The sequence below is a fragment of the Lonchura striata genome, chromosome 5, assembly GCF_046129695.1.
Source record: "Lonchura striata isolate bLonStr1 chromosome 5, bLonStr1.mat, whole genome shotgun sequence".
In the NCBI taxonomy this organism is placed as follows: Eukaryota; Metazoa; Chordata; class Aves; order Passeriformes; family Estrildidae; genus Lonchura; species Lonchura striata.
Window position 1 is genome coordinate 8,562,689 of NC_134607.1, and position 21,605 is coordinate 8,584,293.

At 39.6% G+C, this 21,605-nt stretch overlaps 1 protein-coding gene across 1 annotated transcript in view; it reads right to left on the minus strand.

The window, feature by feature from the left end:
- PIK3C2G (phosphatidylinositol-4-phosphate 3-kinase catalytic subunit type 2 gamma) overlaps positions 1 to 21,605 on the minus strand; it is a 196,655-nt gene that overhangs the window by 48,862 nt on the left and 126,188 nt on the right. The window contains exons 25-26 of the mRNA XM_021535187.3: positions 8,724 to 8,880; positions 4,177 to 4,286 (exon numbers count right to left, since the gene is read on the minus strand). Coding sequence (XP_021390862.3) covers positions 4,177 to 4,286; positions 8,724 to 8,880 — 267 coding nt within the window. The remainder of the gene's footprint in view (positions 1 to 4,176; positions 4,287 to 8,723; positions 8,881 to 21,605) is intronic.

Consider the following 21,605-nt stretch of genomic DNA (forward strand, 5'->3'; position numbering starts at 1 on the left):
ACAATCTTTACAAACTACTTGAACATCACTGAAATCAAGTTTAGTGTTTGGTCCATTCCCTTTCAGATGGCACCAACTTCCACTGTCCTTCACCTGTGTGGGAAATTTCTTGCTGAAATACCCTCAGCCACCTGAGAAACAGAGTTGACTGATCAGTTTGAGATCAGCATCATGTTTTGAAAGGAGTTACTGTGGACTGTCCAGCTGGAAGCTGCTTGCATTTGTGGTTTGGAGTGGATGTGCTTGACCTGGGGTGACAGGTACCTAAAAAATGAGTCCATTAATAAATAAAGAAACCAGCTGACCCAAGCAGCACCCCCCTCCATCAGGCTGCTGAAGATATGCAATGTGCTCCCCTGGTAATTGTGAGATCCACCCTGCATCTCTTATTCATGGGTTTCTATTGAGTGGGTTAGATTGCACACTGCAATCAATTGAAATCAACTCCATTCATTGCATTAGGCTAACTTTATGCTCTTAAAACCAATTTTAAATACACATCCCTGTGCAGGCACATTAAAAATGTCAGGCAGCCAGCCACACCATGCTGATATTTGAAGACATCTGCAGAAAACCATAGAGGAAATTTATATCCAGAGGTAAGATGGGTTTCCATTTTCTGATAAAACTGTGCTGTCAGGGGAAGAGGAAAGGAGGGAGGGGTAAGGATCAAATTGAGTTTCAAGGATCAAACTGAGTTCAGGGCAGATGCTGGAGAGACAACGATGTTTCATTTGGCAGTAGGTGCACAGGACTGACAAGGAAACACAGAAACTCTTGTTTAACTCTCAATTGGTGCTTTGTTTATCCACCATGTGAGGGTGTGACCTTCCAGAGGGCTGTGAGCTGCGAGGCTGAATGCTACTGCTCATCAGCTCATAACAGGGGACTGACCCCATGTGGGAAGAGCTGCACACAAATGACACCACAGACTGCTGCACACGACTTAAATCAAGAATGAGACCAAAGAAATTCAGTAAAACACAGAACACTTTAGGAGCCTGAAAGGGGGTCAGTGCATTACAGTCCAAACTCCGACACAATTGTTCTGCCAGCCAAAGAGGTGACAGCAAAGAACAAATGAACCTGGCTCTGCCAGGAGCATTTGTGACATCATTCATCATTTCATCTTGTTTCTAAACAACACTAGGGCCAGTGTCAGTGGTATTGCTAAACCAAACTCAGGAAATTGCTAAAAGCAGCCCATTTTCACAGAAATAATAGAGGAATCCTGTTCTCCTGTTTCCACAAGCAGAAGATTGGGATTTTCTGTAGACACATTATAGGGTTGAATCTGAAAGATTACAATAACTACCTTGGACTTAGAACAAGAAACACCTTTCTGTTGGCAACATTTAACATTCCAGCTCTCCTTGTCTAGAAAAGAGCTTGTAAAAAACAATGAAGTGTTTTTGGAAGCAATTATAGAGAAAAAAGAGCTACAAATAGTGAGGGATTTGAAAACTACTAGAAGCTGTGCTAATAATCAGAACTTCCAATTTCCTTGTCCTTCTAAGGGCAGTTTGAGAAAATAGATACAGGAATAAGCCAGAGATTGACCATGAAAAGTATGTAACTGGATTTTTATCCTATCAATATTTTATCAATATTTTATCTTACCGATATTTTATCCTATCAATATCCAGTCAGATTGGAAAGTGCTTTTACAGAGGGGCAGTCTCTGCATGGATTTAGGTATCAGGCCATCCCAAAGTCTTTATTTTGAAAAATGCCTGGATACAATTTCCAGAAGTTAAAATCCTACTAGGCATGAGGCCTGATATTATCCCCATGTTCAAACATATTGAAAAGTTAATATATTTTTTTGAATTAGAGAAATAATGTTCAAATGAATAGAATCTGGAATAAAGAATAAAAGGAAGATAAATGAGATCCATGGAAATTCATGAACTAATGTAAAGGGATTTTCTTCTTGCAAATGACCATATATGATAGAAACATATCCGAGGAATATTAATGAATAAAATATGCACTCGAGCAATATCTGTCTTTTCTATGTGATACAATGATGGACAACAACAAAGCTTCAGCATTTTGAAGGAAACTAGAACAACAGCTCTGGAGCTTGCAGAATGCATTTTAGGAGAAAACGCGGTTTCAGATAAGAACAGAGCCCACAGCACAGTTAATTTCTTGGTGTGCAGGAATTGAGTGGAATTTCCTTCATTTCCTTAGCACCACCTTTAACAAGAAATTCCTTCTAAGGGGAAGAAGAACATTCTGGCTTCTGAGCCCTACTTATAGTTTCTGGGAGCTGAATAGGATTTCCTAAGCCTAACACAAACCTCTACCAGGCAACAAAGCACACCAACTCTTCCAAAATCCATACTCTGTTTTAAAATGTTAATATTGAATGGGCTTCACTTCAAGGCTCAGTTTCACACTATCAGTATAGGTCCAGTCCAGACTTGTTCCTTTCTGAAATTTTTCTGAAAATGTTCTTTTCTCATGTCACCTTATGGCCTTATTCCACATGCTTTGGCTGAGGAAGACTGCAGGTGAATTCCCACCCTGAAGTCCCTAACCCTCAAAAGAAAGGCTGTGGAGATCCAGCCCTGTCCTGAAGCAAATCTTCATCCTTACTCTTCCAGCTAAGCAAGGGTTGCCAACCCTAACCATGACTGACCCAGCTGGAAGCTGATCCTTTCCACCTCCAGAGGGGCAGCAGCTCTGAGCTTTGCATGCCACTGATGCAATTTTCACTCTGAAGGCTCTGATTTTCCTGCTTGTTTTGTCTATCCCAGCTCCTTTTCATTAACTAAACAAAATGGGTGTTTTTTCATGAGAGACAGACACAACCACCTGAACTAGTTGACAGAATCAAGACCTCTACAGTTTAATTAGAAACTGCATGTTTCCTATTTGAAATGGAAATAAAAGTCTGTAATTTGGGAATATATAAATTTTTAAAGGAAAGGATATGGTAGGAGTTGATGGTAAATGTGAAGCTGTAATTAAATTTTAAAATATAACAATCTTGCTAAGGGGCACGAGTAAAAGCATATGAAAAAAGCAAATGCTGCAGGAAAAGGAACTCAGTGCTGTGCTGTGTGTAAAGTCATGGAACAATAGTTTTGTTTGACAAGTTCTTCTCTTTTTTTTTTTTTTTTTCCAAATAAATGTCACCCTTAGAGTCTCTAGGTCTCTGCCTCAGCCTTCTCCAAACTTGCTGCCCTCGTTTCCTTAGATTGTAGCAGATTCTAGTGCATGGAAAGGAGACATATAAACAGCACACTTCTAATTTTCCAAAACTTTCATCAGGTCAGAGGAGTCTGGGTTGCTTTCCATGTGTAGAGGGTGCGCAGGGAGCAGGAATTCATAGTCCTTGTGAAATGTTGGTACGACTCAGGGCAGCCTCTGACAGGGAGATTTTGTCTCAAGCTGTGCCTAGAACTGCAGTGGGTTTCCAGCTCCAGAGAAGTCTGCACTCATCATCTACATCATCAGCTGGAATTATGTGTGATGCTGAGACATGACCTGAAAGATCAGGACTGAGGCTCTTAGACTGACATTATGCACATCAGCTGCAGCTCCTCCTCATGAATCCCCAGCTATTATCATGAACAGGTCAAAGGTTTCAGTATCCCAACACAAGTGAAGCTTTAAATATATCTATATTCACACACAAGGCTTTTCTGTGATTGATCTGTTTATTGTTTACAAACAAGAACCAGCACTGTTTGACAGCTGGAGAAACTATGGCTAGCAGAGGGAAAGCAGCTTCTCTGAGGCAACAAAAAAAGTCAAAAGAGGAAGAGAAAAAGGAGTAAAATGCAGAAATTGAAGAGTCCCACTCAGACTATTAACAGGTTGAACCTCTTTAAGCAGTCTAAAGCTGTTTGCATGTAGCTGCTGCATTTAAAAACAGAGAGAAAATACTAGATACAAATCAGGATGGTTTCACCATGAAAGCCTGAGATATCTCCAGGCACTGAGTAAGTGATTTGTTACAAGTGAACCAGTAATGCACACCTTTTTCTTCCAGAAATTTGAGGAAATTGGTTACAACATGCATAAGGAATGACTTTTTTAATGTAAACATGTGAAGACAAATTATCCTTTTGTGTAATTTCCCTGATTAAGCTTCTTAACATAAGAGAAAAATTGCTCCATGCCTAAAGAAGACAAGGTTTCTGGATAATATTCTGGTTTTACCTTGTAAAGTAGCTTGTAGCTTGGAGATCTGAGTCCTGAGGACGGAGGTTATCATACACATATTTCAGATCCTGGATGCTGTTCAGCTCAGGCAATCCTGCATGCAGCATCTAAATGTAAAGTAATATTAGATTATTAGTCCACTGTTCTATTGAAAATAAATTTAAATGAAACAGGCCTAAGTGAGAGAAGAAAGGTTTTATGCCAAAACAGTCTTGTAAAACAGTTTTGCTGATCTGAAAAGTGGTTCTGATGCTAGGGCAATGCCTGGAATAATAAAGTGAATATACTGCATTGTAAACCTTCACACTGAACGAGGTATGGGTCAGGATCAATGATCCATTGTAGTTATTTATTTTCTCTTCTGATACCATAACCTCAAGGTGTGCATTGCTAAGCCTCCTTCAGATCCTTCTAATGGAGATAAAGGGAAGGTGACCAAATTCAGCCACCTGAACAATAGTAACCACATTTCTGTGGTTGTCTTAGCCCTAATTCAATTTAGCACAACATCACCCTCTCATTTGTAACTCCTGCTTCCACCAGCACTGCTCTGGGCTCCTCCTGCCAAGGGATCACAAATTCACTCCCTTTAGAGTCAGAGGAGGAGAAGAAATACTTCAGACACTGATCCATGGCAGGAGCCCTTGTTGGGCAGTGAGAGCTGCCCTCTGGAGCAGGTTTCATTCTCCACGCATGAGGGACAAAGCTGTTCTAGTTAGCCAGACTGGATTCAAAAACCAAATAATGCCAATATTCCCCTTGCAAAGTAAAATCTTGAGGAGATTAGACAGCTCACTGTGGCCAATTGTCCATACAGCTCTCTCCAGGCATTTTCAAATGTCAACAACAAAAATAAAATTTGCTCACTTCAAAACCCACCGATTTTTCTCTGCAATCACAGCAAGTTGGGAGTGATGTCTTTTTTGTGTGTAATGCAGAAAAACATCCCTCCTTCAGATTGTCCAGATGGAAATGTAACTGAATTTGCAGCCACTACTGTGTATTTTCCATTGATATTTATGTCTAGCTCAGACAGAAAGACCAACTGAGTTTTTCAAGTAACAGCAAAGTAAAAAGGAACCATTGATTTTATTTTAAGGCTATTCCTTCAAACATTCTCAACATTTATACTTTTTTTTTTGGCATTATGAGGAAAATCTTCCTCAGCCCATTCCAGGCTACCACTGGACAGGCAGATTGCTATCTTGACTGGCAAGGAACAGAAAGACAGAAAGCTCAATGAGGTGAATTAAAGTGGGTTGACAGCAGGGACAATAACAATATTCAGCACTGAAGGACACATGATGCCATTTATCATTAAACCTTCAACCCATTTATAAAAGATGACAACAACTTCAGCCCCCTTTGGATTTAAAAAAAAAAATGGTTGTTGCATAGGCAAATTAAGCTCCTTGCCCTTCATCAGAAAAGGGAGTGATAAAGTTCCTTTTAATAACTTTCTCTATTAAAAAAATAATTATTAATGGAATTTGCATTTCTTTAAAGTAGTCAGAAGGTGTTTGTGTTCTGTCATCACCCTCTTTGTAATAGTTCACATCAAATCTTTAAAGAAAGCAAAGCTGATGAACTACAGGCATTTACACAGCTGAACTCTGCCAGAAGACTCTTGGGTCTCCCACAGATGTTTCTGCTTTTCAGAGTGATGGAAACGTCATGGATTATTTCTTACTCCCAGTAGCAAATGTCAGTACAGCTTTAGAAACATGCTGCTCACCACCAAGAAATAACATTAATTCCCAAACTGGGCCAAAAATCCCTCAATTTGTTCATAATCATGTTTGCTAGAAACTGCTAATTGTCACTGATCACCCAGGGTACAGTTTACTAGCCTGTGAATATTCTGTGCATTCATTGTAATAGTCTGTGAAGTACTCTGTTTTTTAGTATTATTTTAATTTTTTTTGAACTACATTTTACAAATAGCATCTGGGAAAACAGCATGTGGGAGTAGAATTAAAGATTAATGATGCAGGTTTCCAAACAGGGAGAGAAATCTTAGACTTTGACTGATAAACTAATCACTGCTTATTTGTATCTTATCTCTCCATGATGAAATCTGAAATTCTGTATGGAAATGAATTCAAAGTGGAACTTCACAGTCTGTTAATTTTTCCAGAAATGACCCATGGAACTGAAACATTTTGATCTTTACAGTTTCTGCACATTTCAAGTGCAGAAACAGATTTGCCTTTCCAAATATTACTGGCAAAATCTTGGTGCTCCCAAACTGGTCTTGTTTAACTCCTTTTGCCATGAAGAGCTCATGGATGGGGTGTGAGTGTGCTTCCAGTTATTTTTCAATTATGAAGTGCAACACAACTGGCTGAGCTGCAGCCCACTGACAAATATTAAGACGCATCTAGATGCTGACTTTTAGCTCAGCTCTATTACCTCTGCTACAAGATCAGCAGAAACAAAGATGCAGAAAGTCATGAATACAGACAAACCTGAGCTTTGGCCAGGCAGGGATAGTTGTTTCAGAGCTGCTGCTAGGAGCATTTTCCTAACAAGCTCTCTATCATCCCAGGGCAATCTGACATCATAATCTCTGCCTCTCGCAGAAAGGAGGACAAGGAGATGGGCAGGAGATGGGGCTTTATTTGCACCACACAGTTTTAGGCAGCCTGTTCAGAAATGCAGGGATGACTGCTGTGGATGAGAGAACAGGCTGATCCTGAGCTTTCCAGTGTGGGAACTCAAAATGTCTCTCAGACATTTTTTGAGGTTCCAGGCCTTGGTCAGAAGCATTTTAGACCCTGGCAGACAGCTGAAAACAGCTGTGATTTTGAGTTTGAGCCATGGAATGAATTACCAACTTTGGAGGTGAAACAAGCAATCACAAAAGGTTAGATAGTATAGTAAAAGTAATTACAAAGTAGAGGGAAATTTTTTTTAGTATTGTACAGAGGGGTTTTAGCAAATGTACAGGGGGGTTTTTACTTTGTACATGGGGGTCAGAAGTTCTAAGATGGAGGAAAGTGGGCTGATCCTGTCCTTCCTCTTTCTTCTTCCTTACCTCCATGTTCTTGGTGATGTTGGCACTCACAGATTGGTTTAGAGTAGAAAAGCACTTTGTAATATAGGTAGTAGGTATTGGGGGAAAACTATAAACATATAATACGTAATATATCATATAAAAGATAGCAGCAGCCCTGGGTGGAGGGAGAGAAGAAAAAGACAGCAGACAGAGAGGATGTCAGGGTGTGTGTGTGCCTCCACCCAGGCCGCTGACCAAGCAGCCACAGCCCGAGAAGACAATCTTTTAGAAAACCAACAATAAACTGCCTTGAGACTGAACAGCAAGAGCCTCTTTGGAAGCACAGGTTGGAAGAGGAATTTCACCACCACATGGGAACCCAGAATAAGGCCAGGGTTCCCACATTCCAGAGGCTCTTTAACTTGGACAGATTCTCCTATAACATCACCCTGCACTGCTTCCAGAGGAAAATTGTGCTTTATGATGGGAATGTTGCACTAAGCAGCAAGTTCAAGAGATCTGGAGCAATCATTCCTGCTCCATAGTAGGGGATCTCTCACTGAATCACTGCATGACACTCCATGGACAAGATGAAGAGGCAAGGGGAGAGATTCCTTCGATTTCTCTCTCTCACCCCCATTGCACAAGTTGGAGATGATAAATGATAAATGATGTGGTGTTTACAGAGCAACTTTTTGGCTGTACCCCAATCTCAGCAGCTCTGTTTATAAGGCCATGTAGGCTTTTTCATGCATAAACCACTCCCTTAGGTCCTGGGCCCCTGCACAGAAATTTTGGATTGATATCTTAGCCAAGCATCTCATCAAATATTAATATGAAATGTAATACATATGTAATATGGATTACATTATATATATATACGTACTATGATGTAATATTCTCTTTGTACCCATAAAGGGGAAAATCATTAACCTTTCCCACACAGGTAAATAAAGGCATAAATCAGATGTGGAACTTGCCACAACACAAATCAATCAGTAGGAATATTTACTGATAAAAACTCCTTAACAAATCTATACAAAAGAATTTTAAAACCTGTGTCAATACGGGCACTGCTCTTTCTTTCCTGTGTTTGCCATCCTGGGAAGGGATTGTGGAAATGGACAAACCCCCATTCTAAAGGCATCACTGCAGTGCAATGCTGCTAAGTACTGTCAGATCACTCACCCTGTGAACTATTCAGCTTACTTTGTCTTGTAAACATGAACAGGGACAGTAAATGAAGACCTAGGAAAAGGGCTGAGTGAAATTCCTGAATGCAAAACTTTTACCCAGCTTCTTTTGCAGTTTTCTGCTATTTTGTAAAAACCAATGCATTATAAAATGGAAAAAGCACCAAGGAGCTTAGCTTTCCTTTTCTCAAAAATTATTTCTGAAAGTGAACAGCTTATTTGCACAGGAAAGTGCAGCACCTGGACACCTGATACCTCTTCAAATCAAATCTACTGGAGGGAGCAGAGAGGTGGTCAAAGGGAAGAGAACCCTGGAGAAAATTGATTTTTGGTTTTATCCTCAAGCTCCTTACCATCTCTAGCAGGTTCAGGAGTAGCTGGCTGTGTTTCCTGACTATATTATAAGCTCGACAACAAAGCTCCACAAACTCCTGAAAACGCCGTGGGTTTTTTCCCCCCTCTGTTATGAAATACTCCATCTCTGATGTGAAGATGAAGGGAGCTCGGTCCCTGGAAAAGAGAACAATTACCTGAGAAATTTCACTCAAAATTGCTAATCATGCAAGACAGTTAATATTTGTAACTCATTATTCACATTTGTGTTCTTCAGTATTACCTTTCTCATTATTTCATCTCTCCCTTTTCTCTGGGTGGAAATGTCTATTGCTCTGTCTGATCAAGTGGGACAGAGACAGGTTTGACAGCAAGAGTTTCCAAGTGAGAAAACCAACAAATGAACAACTGTTTCCTTCTGGCTCTTTCTTGCTTTTCTTTTTAAACCCTCATTGCTTTAATTTCTTGACTCCATCCTGAAAGTGAATCTGGAAACGAGTTCACTCTTGGTATTGAAATATTTAAAAGCTGTTGTCAAAGAGGGTGGGTTAGAAATATCGACTCCCTACTAGGCAAGAAGGGAATTTAAGAAAAAACCCTACACCTCCACAATCCAACAACAAGAAAAAACCCCAAGGTATGATGCTATCATTAAATATGCACCATTCTGAAGAGATATTTCTGACTCAAGTTCAAAGGGAATACAAATACATTGTCTTGTTTTCCTTACAGTAACTCTGTGTTCACCCTTGGGTAAATAAGGTGCAGAGTCTGACAATATGGCTTGCCTTTTTTTCTTATCACCAGCACAGTTTGTGGCTATGGCATGCTATTGCAGAAGAAAAGAGATTAGCCAGGCTTCTCCTAGAGTCCTATAATTCAGTAGTTCCAGAAAGGCCTGATAAACTCCATCCTCACGCAGAAAAACCTACTGCAGTGATTTACTCATCACAACTGTGTACACAGAACCATGTAAACACATCAGAGGGCTCTATTCCAAGGCAATATACAGTGTGTTACCCCTTAATTAAAAATTTTAAATAAACTCAGTGTTCTTAGTAAGTTCAAATGCAGAAATCAGTTTCAGGATGTCTATTTCTTGCTAAAACCTCAAACATGGGCTGAGTCAACCCATTGCTTCCTGATGCATTCATAAATGAGACAGATGAGCTTTCCCTCATCTTCCCATAAAAGTGCCTGCCTTACTTTACTGCAGGAAGAAAAACAAGTTGTCATGAGATTATAGGCTACAGCTGGAAGTTTGAGTCACAACAAATGTTCAGGTGGCCTTCCCACTTTTATGTTTGGGAAGGCTTCCATGGCAGCCAACATTGAATCCACATCTCCCATGGTTGCCTTTCACCTCCAAGCAGTGCAGGCCACTAGGGTGTTTTTTTAAAAAAATACATTATTTAATGCAGCAAAGTACTACTAGGCATGATGAAGGTCCACAATAAAAAATTCTTACCCTCGACATTTTTCTGTATGATGCAAAATGGGAGTTCACATTTGGGTTATATTAAAGGGTTACATTAAAGTGTGACTATTGCACAGTTACTCTGTAGTTTTGTGTGATAGATCTCAAAGAGCTACAAACCTGTGTCTGTTACTGATTTCAAAAAGTTCAGGTTTGCCCAGAACCTTCTTTCACTCATTCATTTGTCTTTTATCTTATTCTTTATCTGTGGTATTTAAAATAGACATTAAGTGTTAAATAAATGGATACAATTAGAACAATTAAATTCAATTAGCTGAAGCCCATAGGAAAGAGAGAGAATATTATCAATGGTAACATCTTGATGTATTTGTTGACAGAAGGCAAATCTAAATCCTGATTTGAAAGCATTTTAGCATCTTGAAAAAGTCTAAACCCCAAATCTCCAAATTTGTTCTTAGGCTAAAATACTCCAAGTCAAAAAACTATTGCTATAAGTACGATGCATTTTGTTTAAAATCATATTTGATTTCTGATGTCCAGCTGCGTCAATCACACCAGGAAAACACAGTCCTTTCTGAGCTAGTCCAAGTCTCCCACACTGAGCTACTTGAGCTGAAAATAGATACTGCAATCAGGAATTACTTTCCTGGAAGAAATACAGTGTTTAACATTGTTGGGTTGGGCTGTGGGCCAACGTCCCCATAATGTAATGACTGCAACATTAATCATTTCTCTTATTGTTGTTGCTAAAGTATCTACGTGAACACACAACTGATATTTTAATATTTACATTATTTATAGATTAATTTTACCTGTGGGATGACTGAAAGCAGTTTTACAAGGTTCTTAAATTTCTCAGTATCTTTTGTGAATATGTTCTAGGGCATTAGGCCAGTCCTTCCTTGTCAACATGCAAAATATGATGTAGGAATTAGATTTCTCCAGTTCTGTTTAAGGTCTTTTGCTATCAGAGCCTCTCCCACAAGGTAAACCCTGCAAAACCTGGATGATAAAGCTCCAGTAAATAAACTGGCAGTTCACAAAGGGAACACTTTGCAATGTAAATTTTAAAAAATCAAAAAATTTAGACAATGGGAAAACTTTTTAGAGCATGGGAAACAAGACCCACTAGAAGGAACAGCACAGCCATGTCTCACAATAACATTATGAAATAAAGTTTCAATGGGAAGAGACACTTACTCCCTGATCAGAACATAAAAGATTCTGGAAAACCAATTGACAGGATGAATGTCTATGCACAGATGTAATATGTTCCTTGCTGCTTCCACAAACTCCTTTGGAAAATAATAAACCAGAAGGGAAATTTTTCCAGCAAAATCATAAAAAACCAAGTCCAATCACTGTCCATCATGATGGGAAAATTTATATCAGCAAATAGAAGCTAGGCTCTAGAAGGAGAAAATCAATGAGTGCCCCGTTGTTGCATGTACCAAACCCTGTGCAAATGAACCTCACCCTGGTGTAGCTCTGAATTTTGTATTTCAATAAGGACACCTCTAACAGGCAGCCTCTTTTGGAGCAGATGGCCAAGAACACATTCCACTCTGGCTTTTATTCAGAGGATGAGCAGTGCATCCAAAGGCCTGGTGACAACAGCATTCACCTGGACCTCTATCAGACAGCTTGCTCACATGAACTTACCTAAAAGTTACAAACATTAAATACTTCTTACCCAAAGCACCCCTCAAGATCACTGCTAAGGTCTATAATACTTTACATGCATGAAATGTTTGATGACCAGTGACTGTGTAACAGCCAATGGGACAAGAGCCCTCTGACCTAAAATCTGTATTGATGCAACTTGCTGCCTCCATCAAACTGAAGAAATGCCTGGCATCAGTTAAAAAAAACCTGCTGTGATAAAGTACTTCCAAGTAAAAGCCTTTCACTATATCTCTGTTGACCAAAAGCCTCTTTTTTCTTATTTATGTTGTGCTAAAGAAATATGGAATTGAAGCATTATTGAAAGACATCTATGTGTAATTGTAATATCTGGTACCATTATTTTTAGAAAAGAAAAGCCTCACTGAGAGAACTAGTATGACTTGAGATAGACCAAAGATGTACAGCCAATAAACCCCCCAAAAATCATTAAAGCTACCTTATCACATCTTGCCTACTATTTTCTTTCCTTTTTTCTTCTCCATCCCACCTAAAGCCCTAGATGAGATTGATGAACCCTTTGGTTTTATAGTAGAAATCAGTCAAAAAGGCAATACTCCTGTTTATGACAGAGTCTGCAGTCCTGGACTTTGAAGACTTTACTATGGCTGTGACAGAAGAGTTTACTCAAGTAATTCAGTTAGAAACATGGCTAACTTATGGGGGGGGTTGTTCTTTTTTTGCTTTTTTATCTCCTTTTTGTTTTGCTTTTAAAGATTTAAGATTTTCATGGGAATGTGTTTTGCAATTCCTCTGGAGATTATGAATGTTTGGATGATAAATCATGAGAGGGGAAAAAAAGAAAGAAAACCTCAAAGAAATGAAGAGTTCACCACGCAAAAATAAACTTAGTCTGGGGGGATGGGAACATCTGCTGGGACTTCACTGTGGGCTAGAATTATGCTGCATTCCAAGAAAGCCAGTAAGAGCAGCAGGAATTGATAGGAAACACTAGATGTAAAGTGATTAACAAAGCTTGTAAGGCCAATGATGGTTTTAGTTTCTCCTACTCTGAATCTCACAGTACCAAACATTTAAGAATGACACACTGAACTTATTTTTATATTAAGCAGGAAAAACATATGAGATAACCAACAACAAATGACCTTTGCTCTGATCCAATCTAATCTTCCCAATAGTGCACTTATGGAAAAGTCCAAGTCCCAGTCATTAATGCAATGAGATAAATCTGCTGTAGTCCAAGTTTTCACATGGACAGTGTGTGAGAAACCACACAGAACTCTTAGCATTTTAAAAATCAGCTGATCAACAGCAAACCCCCCCCATATATTCCCTGACTGCTTTAAAATAATTTTGTCTGAGTCAAGAGTAACTGATAATATTCAGCATGACCATGTGGAATTTAGATGCATCCAATAAAATAGGAAAAGCTTTTAGGGAGTGCTTGACTGCTGACATCCTTTGCAGCAAAAGCCAAAAGCTTGTTGAAGAACAGAAAATAAATGAACATGAGTGCTTATTTCTCTAAAGCCAAGTGAAAATATTTAATCACAGTAATCATAGATGTTTGTAGACACAGTAAAAGGCCATAATCAATGGCACTCCTTTTATATATTTAAATAATGAAACAGGGAACAACCACACAACACAATTAATCACCAGCAAATGTAAAGAAATATGCCTAGGCCACAAGAGATACTCCATTTTTCTTCTTATCAGGACAAGATATAAACATGCTTCTGGCATTCTTACTAGCTTATTCTCAAAGATTTTTTATGATAGACTTCTTCTCCAGCCTCCCTATCAAATTTCTCTTTCAGGATGTCCCCTCATAGCATTTTTCCTTAATGCCTAATCTAAGTAAGTCTTGCTGTGCTTTCATTTTATTAATTCTTGCTCTTTCCTAAGGGAACATGAAGATCTCATCTTCCTTACAGCAGCCTCTCAAGTATTTGCAGACTGTTACTATGTCTTTCCTCAATCTTCTGCAGGCAACTGCTTCCACCTCTTCTCACAACTCTTGTATTTCAGATGTCCAATGATTTTAATAGCTTTTTTTCTGGACTCCTTGTAATTTCTCTGGGCTCCTTATCTCTGTTTTTCTAAAAGCAAAATATTAAAAATATTCCAGAGGAAGCTTTCCCTGGAAGTGCAAAGTGAAACAAAAGGATTAGTTCAAATTTCAAGCTTTTCTAACCAGCATCTTATCATCAATTCATATTTGGCTGTGGTAAAACTCTCAGATCCCTTTATAAAAAACTGCAAATCCAAACTTTCACCACAACCAAAACCTCGTACAAAGGGCCTCTACCAAAAAAAAAAAAAAAAAAAAAAATGAACAAACACATTCTCTATCCCATCATAATGATTATTAATGAAAATACTGAAAGATGCCACATATAAAGATGTTCCCCTTAGTATTTATTGTTTTATACCCTGCCAAAACTTGAAAGATGTCACTCAACTGGAGTGAGTCACTAATACCATGGTGGCACTTTCCTGTGAGGAGAGGCTGAAGAACGTGGGCTTGCTTAGCCAGGAGATAAAATCTTTCCAGAGGGGATTTCTTTGGATCTACAGAAGGCTCTAAAAAAGATGGATCCAGGCAAGAATACGAGAGAAAACTGAACCAGCTGAAGTTCTGACTTGCGATAAGAAAAAAAGAAAAAACAACTCAACTAAAACTAAAACCCTGACTATGAGAAAAAGTAAATATTGAAGCAGGTTCCTTGGAAGATTATCCTGGGAGGTTTCAAGGTTTAGCTGGACACAGCCTTGGGTAAACTGGTTTGAATTTAGTACTGACCTCATTCCCATAACACAGAAAGATTTCTGAATGCCCTGAGCTTCCTTGGTTTGAGTAAATAACATGTCCTGGGCTATCAAAACCTGCATCTAATATTTTTTTGCTTACATTTTTAAACTAAATTATCAGGCCTATAACAGTTTACATAGTTTTAACTCTATATTGTGCCATTTCTGCTGCTGTTTGAGGTACCTACAGCAAGAAAAAATTTCAAACTACAAATCTGAAGTCTCATTTCTGATTGCAGTTTTACCCATAGTATTTTTATATTCTATATATATTGTTATAATATATATTTTTATATTATATATATTCAAATAATGTCTACCTTTAGAGGCAGAAACATTAAACTAGAAAGAATTTCCTGAATTCCTTAGGTAAATAGTTCTTACGCTATTATGGCCTTATTTATTAATTAGATTAATTCTTCTTATGTATATCAAGTTTGCTAATATTATTTTTTATTATCACAGCCTCAATTCTAGGTCTTCAGTCAAATCACTGTGTTGAACAGGAACACTATTTTGATCAGCCATAAAAGAAGCATTCCACACACTGGACTGTCCTATTCTGAAACATTTAAGTGTTCCTGTCAGTGACTGAATTGGTGGCATTGAGATTTTATCATGTTTAATGGACATAGCTTGAAAACAAGCTGTAATCCTCACCTAAGCTAAGGGCTCTGGTTTATTGTCCCATTAACATGGAGTTTCCCCCTGCAAACTGAGTCAGAGCAGCTGCTCACTTGTGCCCCTCTGCCTGTGCAGAGTGCAAGAGAACGTGACTTAACTGAAATCCCTTTCTCAGTGGGCCAGTGGTGTCGGAACTCAAAATGTCCCTCAGACATTTTTGGAGGTTCCAGGCCCAGTCAGAAGCATTTGAGACCCTGGCAGGCAGCTGGAAACAGCTGTGATTTTGAGTTTCAACCATGGAATGATTTACCAACCTTGCAGGAAGAACAAGAAGTCACAAAAGTTTAGATATTATAGTAGAAGTAGTCACGAAGTAGAGGGAAGAATTTTTGAGTGCTGTACAGGGGGGTTTTGTTTTTGTACATGGGGGTCAGAAGTTTTAAGATGGAGGGATTTGGGCCTGTCCTGTCCTCCCTCTTTCTTCTTCCTTACCTCCATGTTCTTGGTGATGTTGGCACTCACAGATTGGTTTACGGTAGAAAAGCACCATTTAATATAGGTAATAGGCATTGGGGAAAAACTGTAAACATTTAACACATAATGTACCATATATAAGAGATAGCAGTAGCCCTGGGCAGGGAGAGAGAAGAAGAAGGGAGTCAGAAAGGATGTCAGGGGTGTGTGAGCCTCTGCCTGAGCTGCTGAGCAAACTGCAGCAGCTCAAGAAATCTTTTAGATAACTTGCAATGAACAACCATGAGACCAAACAACAAGAGACTACTGAGCCTTTCTTTGGAAGCACAAGTTGGAGGAGAAGTTTTTTCACCACACAAAGCCACCCTGTGACCTAGGGTGGTCTTGAACACAGTGGAGAGAGATTTGATCCCACCTAGTCCCATAGGATTGCTGTGCTGGCAGCACACGCCACAGCTGAGACAGCCACAATACACTGAGTGTCCCCATACAATTTCAGAAAGCTTCAGCTCATACAGAGAAACACCATACCTCATCAGCAGGCTGCAGCATCTGCCCTTCTTGCCCTGCAGCCCAGCCTTTCACAGCCCTGATGCTGATGCAGTGCCCCTGTGAGCCCTCTGTCCCCTCTGGGGTTGGTCAGTGCCCCTGGGCACTCCATGGCTCTTCCCTTCAGTGCTGCTCACCTGCCCTGCACAGCTGGAGCCAGTCAGGGGTGAGAATGGGCCACAGCCCCATCCCAATCACCATAAACCCTGTGCCTACAAGTACAGGTAACAGGGCTGGTGGCAGCTGAGCTCACACATGATCACAGCTCCTAGAACAGACTTGTTTTTTGCAGTGTGCTGCCACAGGGACCCATCTGGAACCCTCCCATGGAGCAGGAAAGTTGGCAAGGCTCATAATGGGAGCACAGAAACTCGCTGGAGGCGCCTCTGGATGGATTTCACTGCACTCCCCAGTTCTGTCACAGCTCAAACACAGAATTTATTCACTTAGGTCACAGAATTTCAACCATTCCCTGCAGTTAGCTGGAAAATTCCTGAAAAGACCCTCCCTGAAAGAAGATCTGCTCTGCTTGAGGAACATACTTGTCTTGAATAGTCTCAGACATTGTCCTGATGCCAGCACTGGCTGGTTAGGAAGCAGCCCTGTGTCCTTTGAGCTGAGCTGGGCTCCTCCATTCTGACAGACACAGCTAAAGCAGCCTGCACGCAGTCACCAGCAATCAGACTGCAAAACAGCATCCAAGTGGAGCTCAACCCTTTCCACACCTCACCTCCAATACCCATATTTGACAGCGCTCAGTGCAGCATTCCCAGTGCCTTAGATACCATTTTCTAGGACTATCACATTTTCTGTGTTTGTTAGAGTTTATTGCTAACCCTATTGATGAACCACTTAAGAGTTAATTCACAAGGAGATTGCAGCAATTCCTCTTGTTAACAGAGATTTTTGGACAATTGCTTTTTGTGTCCTGACTGGCCCTCAGTCCTGAAAATATTTTAAAACTGGGACCTAAATGGTGCCTTAAAAGAAACAGAGCAAGTAGGGTTATAAGCTTTACCCATGGAATATTCAGCTACCAGGCCTTTTCAGAATGAGATGGATATTTAGAAAACACAGTAATAGATGGTTGCAGGGCATTTGTATATCACCAGGCAAAACAGAGAAATAAACCAGTGATGAAGAAATTGAATTGCAAAGAAATTCCTTGGGGCAGGGGATGAAATCCTACATGAATTAAATACATCAGCATGCTTTCCAGTTAAGGATGAAGGACAAAGGCATAGTGTACAGAACAAGCAAAAGAAAAAGGAAAAAAAAAAAAAAGACGAAGAAACAGAGATTAATTTAAAAGTGCTTGATGTATACTTGACTGTGTATGAGAAGAGCTTCCCCCGAATATAAATGTACGTTTGAGTGCCTGGGAGAACAGCTCCTTTGAACATAAAAAAGTGTGCTTAGGAGGCTTTCAGAGAAAGGGGTGATACAATACAATATTTCTGATGGGAGCAGGGAGGAGAAAATACACATCCCTATGAACAGTTACACTTTGAAAAGGATAACAAATAAAACCATAATCAAAATGGACAGTGACCATGATGTCTTTTCTCCCTTTTCTTTCTGTTTTATTGTTAAACTTCCCATCTCTGGAGCCATAGCCTACAAAAAAATCTCAAGGTGGCTAACAGAATGAGAAGGAGGGAAGGGGAAAGAGGAGGGGAATTTGATAGGAAGTCACTCACACACCTCATGTGCAGCCAGTCTCCCAAAGCACAGGGAATTCTGCTGATAGCTCTGGAAGCATTGAGCAGCTTCTCCAGCCCACATGATTGTTAACAGGAATATCTGATGGCTCCTTCAAGAAAGTGAAGACAGGAAAGCAGTTCATGCCACCCTTGGAGTGAAGGAAAGCCAAGAAGGATGCTGAGAGTTGCAGCAGTCAAGAACTGGTTTCCATGAAAACTCATTTTAACAAGAAGAACAAGGCTCTTGCAGGACCAGAACTGGATATGGTCAAATCCACACAGACACTGTATGGAAAAATAGTGCCTCCCTTAATTGTTTGAGCACTTGGAAAAAGATAACCAAAAAAACTGAAGATATGAAGTGGGCACTGAACATAATTTACTCTGATTTCAAAGCATTTCAGTTGAATTCCCTCCACAAGAGGTTATTACTAGGAAAAAAAAAAAACAAAAACAAGAACACCAAAACCAAACAAATAAACAATGAAAAAGGGAAAACTACAATTCAGGCTCAATAATTAGAGAAAGCACCAGGCCAGAAAGAATAAACCCCTACCCCTGAGGGCAGCCAGGGAGAACAGAGTGCATCTGAATCCCCTGGCTGCAATTTGTGCTGTTCATGTGTTCTCAGACTCAGTTTGTGCTTTTGGTGTTCACTTTGGGACAACTAGAGACACTTTCAAAAGTCATGGATTTCTTCCCTGATAAATTTAAGCCTCTTTAGGCCTTGTCACCTTGGAGATGATGCTGTTTCACCTACAGGTTTTTGTGCATTTTCCCTCTTTCATTCTTTATGTGGATGGAAGGATTTTTTAAACATCTGTATAATCTTGTTAAGATCATTTGGGCTACTAAGGTGCTTTAAGTCATGAAATCAAATCTTTCCAGGCTTTCAGTCAGAGATTTTTGGAGCGTGGCATACAGGAAGTGCTGAAAGTGAATAGTGGCAAAGAATTAGGAGTTGCCATTTCACAGAAACAAATAAATCCAGACCTATTATATCAGAAAAATAAATATAAACTACAGAGAATTAATTGTTAACACAGAAATCTTTCAACATCTAATATATGTTGGTACAGAATTTTCTGCACAAATTTAGAAAACAAAAATTGATTATGCTTTCACGTTTTTGACTTCATGTGAGTACTCTAAATAAAGTTTTAAAAGGGTAAAAAGCAAAAAGTAAAATGTGTTATTCTCAGATTCTTACTTCTTCTTAATTTTTCCCTTTTTAAGAAAAAAGAGAACAAACCTTGATACAATAAAATCAAAAAATGCAGATAGAACTTATTTTCCATGTCCATATGCCATCATTTCTGTTTTAGAAAGAAATACCTGGAGGTATTTTTTAATCAGCATTTCTAGTGAGACATTAACACACATTTCAGGTTGTTAACACTAAAAATGAAATGTGTTACTTTTAAAATAAAAAGAGGCACTACATTTCTATATACTCAGATGTTCTGAAATAATTCTCAATAAAATAAAACACCAATCTAGGAAGAAAGTGTGGGACACATAATTTTCCCATATTTTTGGAACTTCCCTAATAACTGGAATTTCCCATAGGAATAGTTAGGCTGCCTGTAGTAATTAACTTTGTAGAAGAAAACCAGCTTAGCAGATTTAAATTCTGGGAAAGCCATGTCAAGAGCCAGGATTAGTTTGGCAAAGAGACAGGAGAGTCTCTGTGATTCAGATCAGGGAAATGAAAAGGCCAGTGAGTGCTGGAGGTTATCAGGATGACTGGATATTTAAGGAAAAAAAATTGACAGTGAAGTTGTCAAAAGGTGGATTTGCAGTGGGGGAGAAAAATAAAAATTTGCACCACTTTGTGTCTTGCCACCAAGCCTCACACTGCTCATCACTGACTGGAAGAGGATAGATGACAGAGCTGGGAGTGCCTGGGAGAGGGGAGGATGTGATTGACTGCTGAATTTTGGATTAGTTCATTTAGCACAGGATTTAAATAAATTTCTTGCTGCTTAATTCACCGAGGAAGGGATGTTTGAAAGAAGCTGGTCAGAACTGAAAGAAGGAAACAAAGGTGAGCAAAGTGTGGCAGGTAAAACCATGAGCCAGGCACCCTCTTCCAAACCACTTGATCAGGACTGACCTAGTCCTGGCTGATAATCTGGATAGAATTACACCTCTTTATGTGTGAGTGGGTCTGAGATGATCCCCACAGGACACTCGGTAGATGAGGAATAAGGCAGTTATATGAAGAAATTAAACATAAAATATTTCTTCTTACAGTTTGAAGCGTGCCTACAGACTTGCCTGCTTTGGGGGAATGTAGGGTCAAAAGTGGAGGCTGGGTTAGAGAATGAAAGGAGCATTACATTACTGCTAGCAGAAGGTGTCAATCAGTGTGATTAAAAAAAAATTAGAAAGATAAGATAATGAAATCTCATGGTTCAGTAGGAAAGTTCCCTATGGGACTTCGGGAATGGCTCTTCTGCCAAGCTCTCTGTTATTATGCTATTGGTTAGATAGATCATACATCTCCCTCCAATACTCCTGAAATATTAGCTCTAGATGATGCCTCAGATTTAGCTTTTACATTTTTCAGGTTCTGTGCTGCTTTAGTGTGTGGGTCTGGACTTCATATTAAGGGATGGTGAGCTCTCTTGACAGAGTAGGGAGACAAAACAATTCCTTCTCCAGCTGGGGACCAAGGACAAATGATCCAAATCTCAGGTCCAGGAGCACAAACAATGTGAGCTGGAGAGAGAAAAACAAGCAGGATGGGACTGCCTGGGCTGGAGCTGGAATGGGACAATGAACTCCAAGGTGCCAATGGAGCAGAACTGATCCCAGGGAGAGCCCCCAGGAGCGCTCGTGCATTTTGAAACCATTTTGGTTCATCTTGGGTGCAGCCCTGGCTGGGCTCTGGTGCTGCCCAAGGTGGATCCATGGAGGAGATCCTTTTAATAAATCCCTGCTTTATTCTGTAGCTCTGTCCAGCCTCTGCTCTAGGGCAGCCTTCCCAAGGCATCACAGATCCAAGGAAAGATGGGTTATTAGTATTATTTAAAGTATTTACTGCACTGTGAAGGCACATATAGAAAGAAAGCTTTAATTCCTCTTCCCTCTCATATCAAGAATTTATTTTTGACTTGGAACCAAAACTGAGCATATTTATTGGATATCATATAAAAATGAGGAAGTCTTATGAGGAATTAGATTTTTGTAATGGCAAAGAGCACACCCTGAGAGCTCTGAGAGCTGTGGCAGTCAGCTTGCAAAGCTCTGTAAGGAATGATTGTTTTATACGCTTTGGGCAGGGACTCCTCGTCTGTAACCCTTCATTGATCTGCACAGATTTCATTTTACACTCACACACAAAAAAGGTTTGTATCATGTGTGTAAACCCCAAGTAGAGGGATTTGCATCAGATGCTTTGCCTTCTTTAAAGCTCCTATAGACCCCCAGAAATGTATATAAAATATCTACTATACAACACGTCCCAAGGGTCAGCACTAATAATTGTTAAGGTTTGGCACCACTGTGCTGCTGTTTTTGAAATATTGTTTTAGAGTATGATATTCTGGGAGTGCAAAAACTCAAAAAAAAAAAAAATCTAACAAGAACTCAAATAAAAGTGCAATACAAGAGCTGTTAAAGAAACCAGAGGCCAAAGCTATTTCAGGATT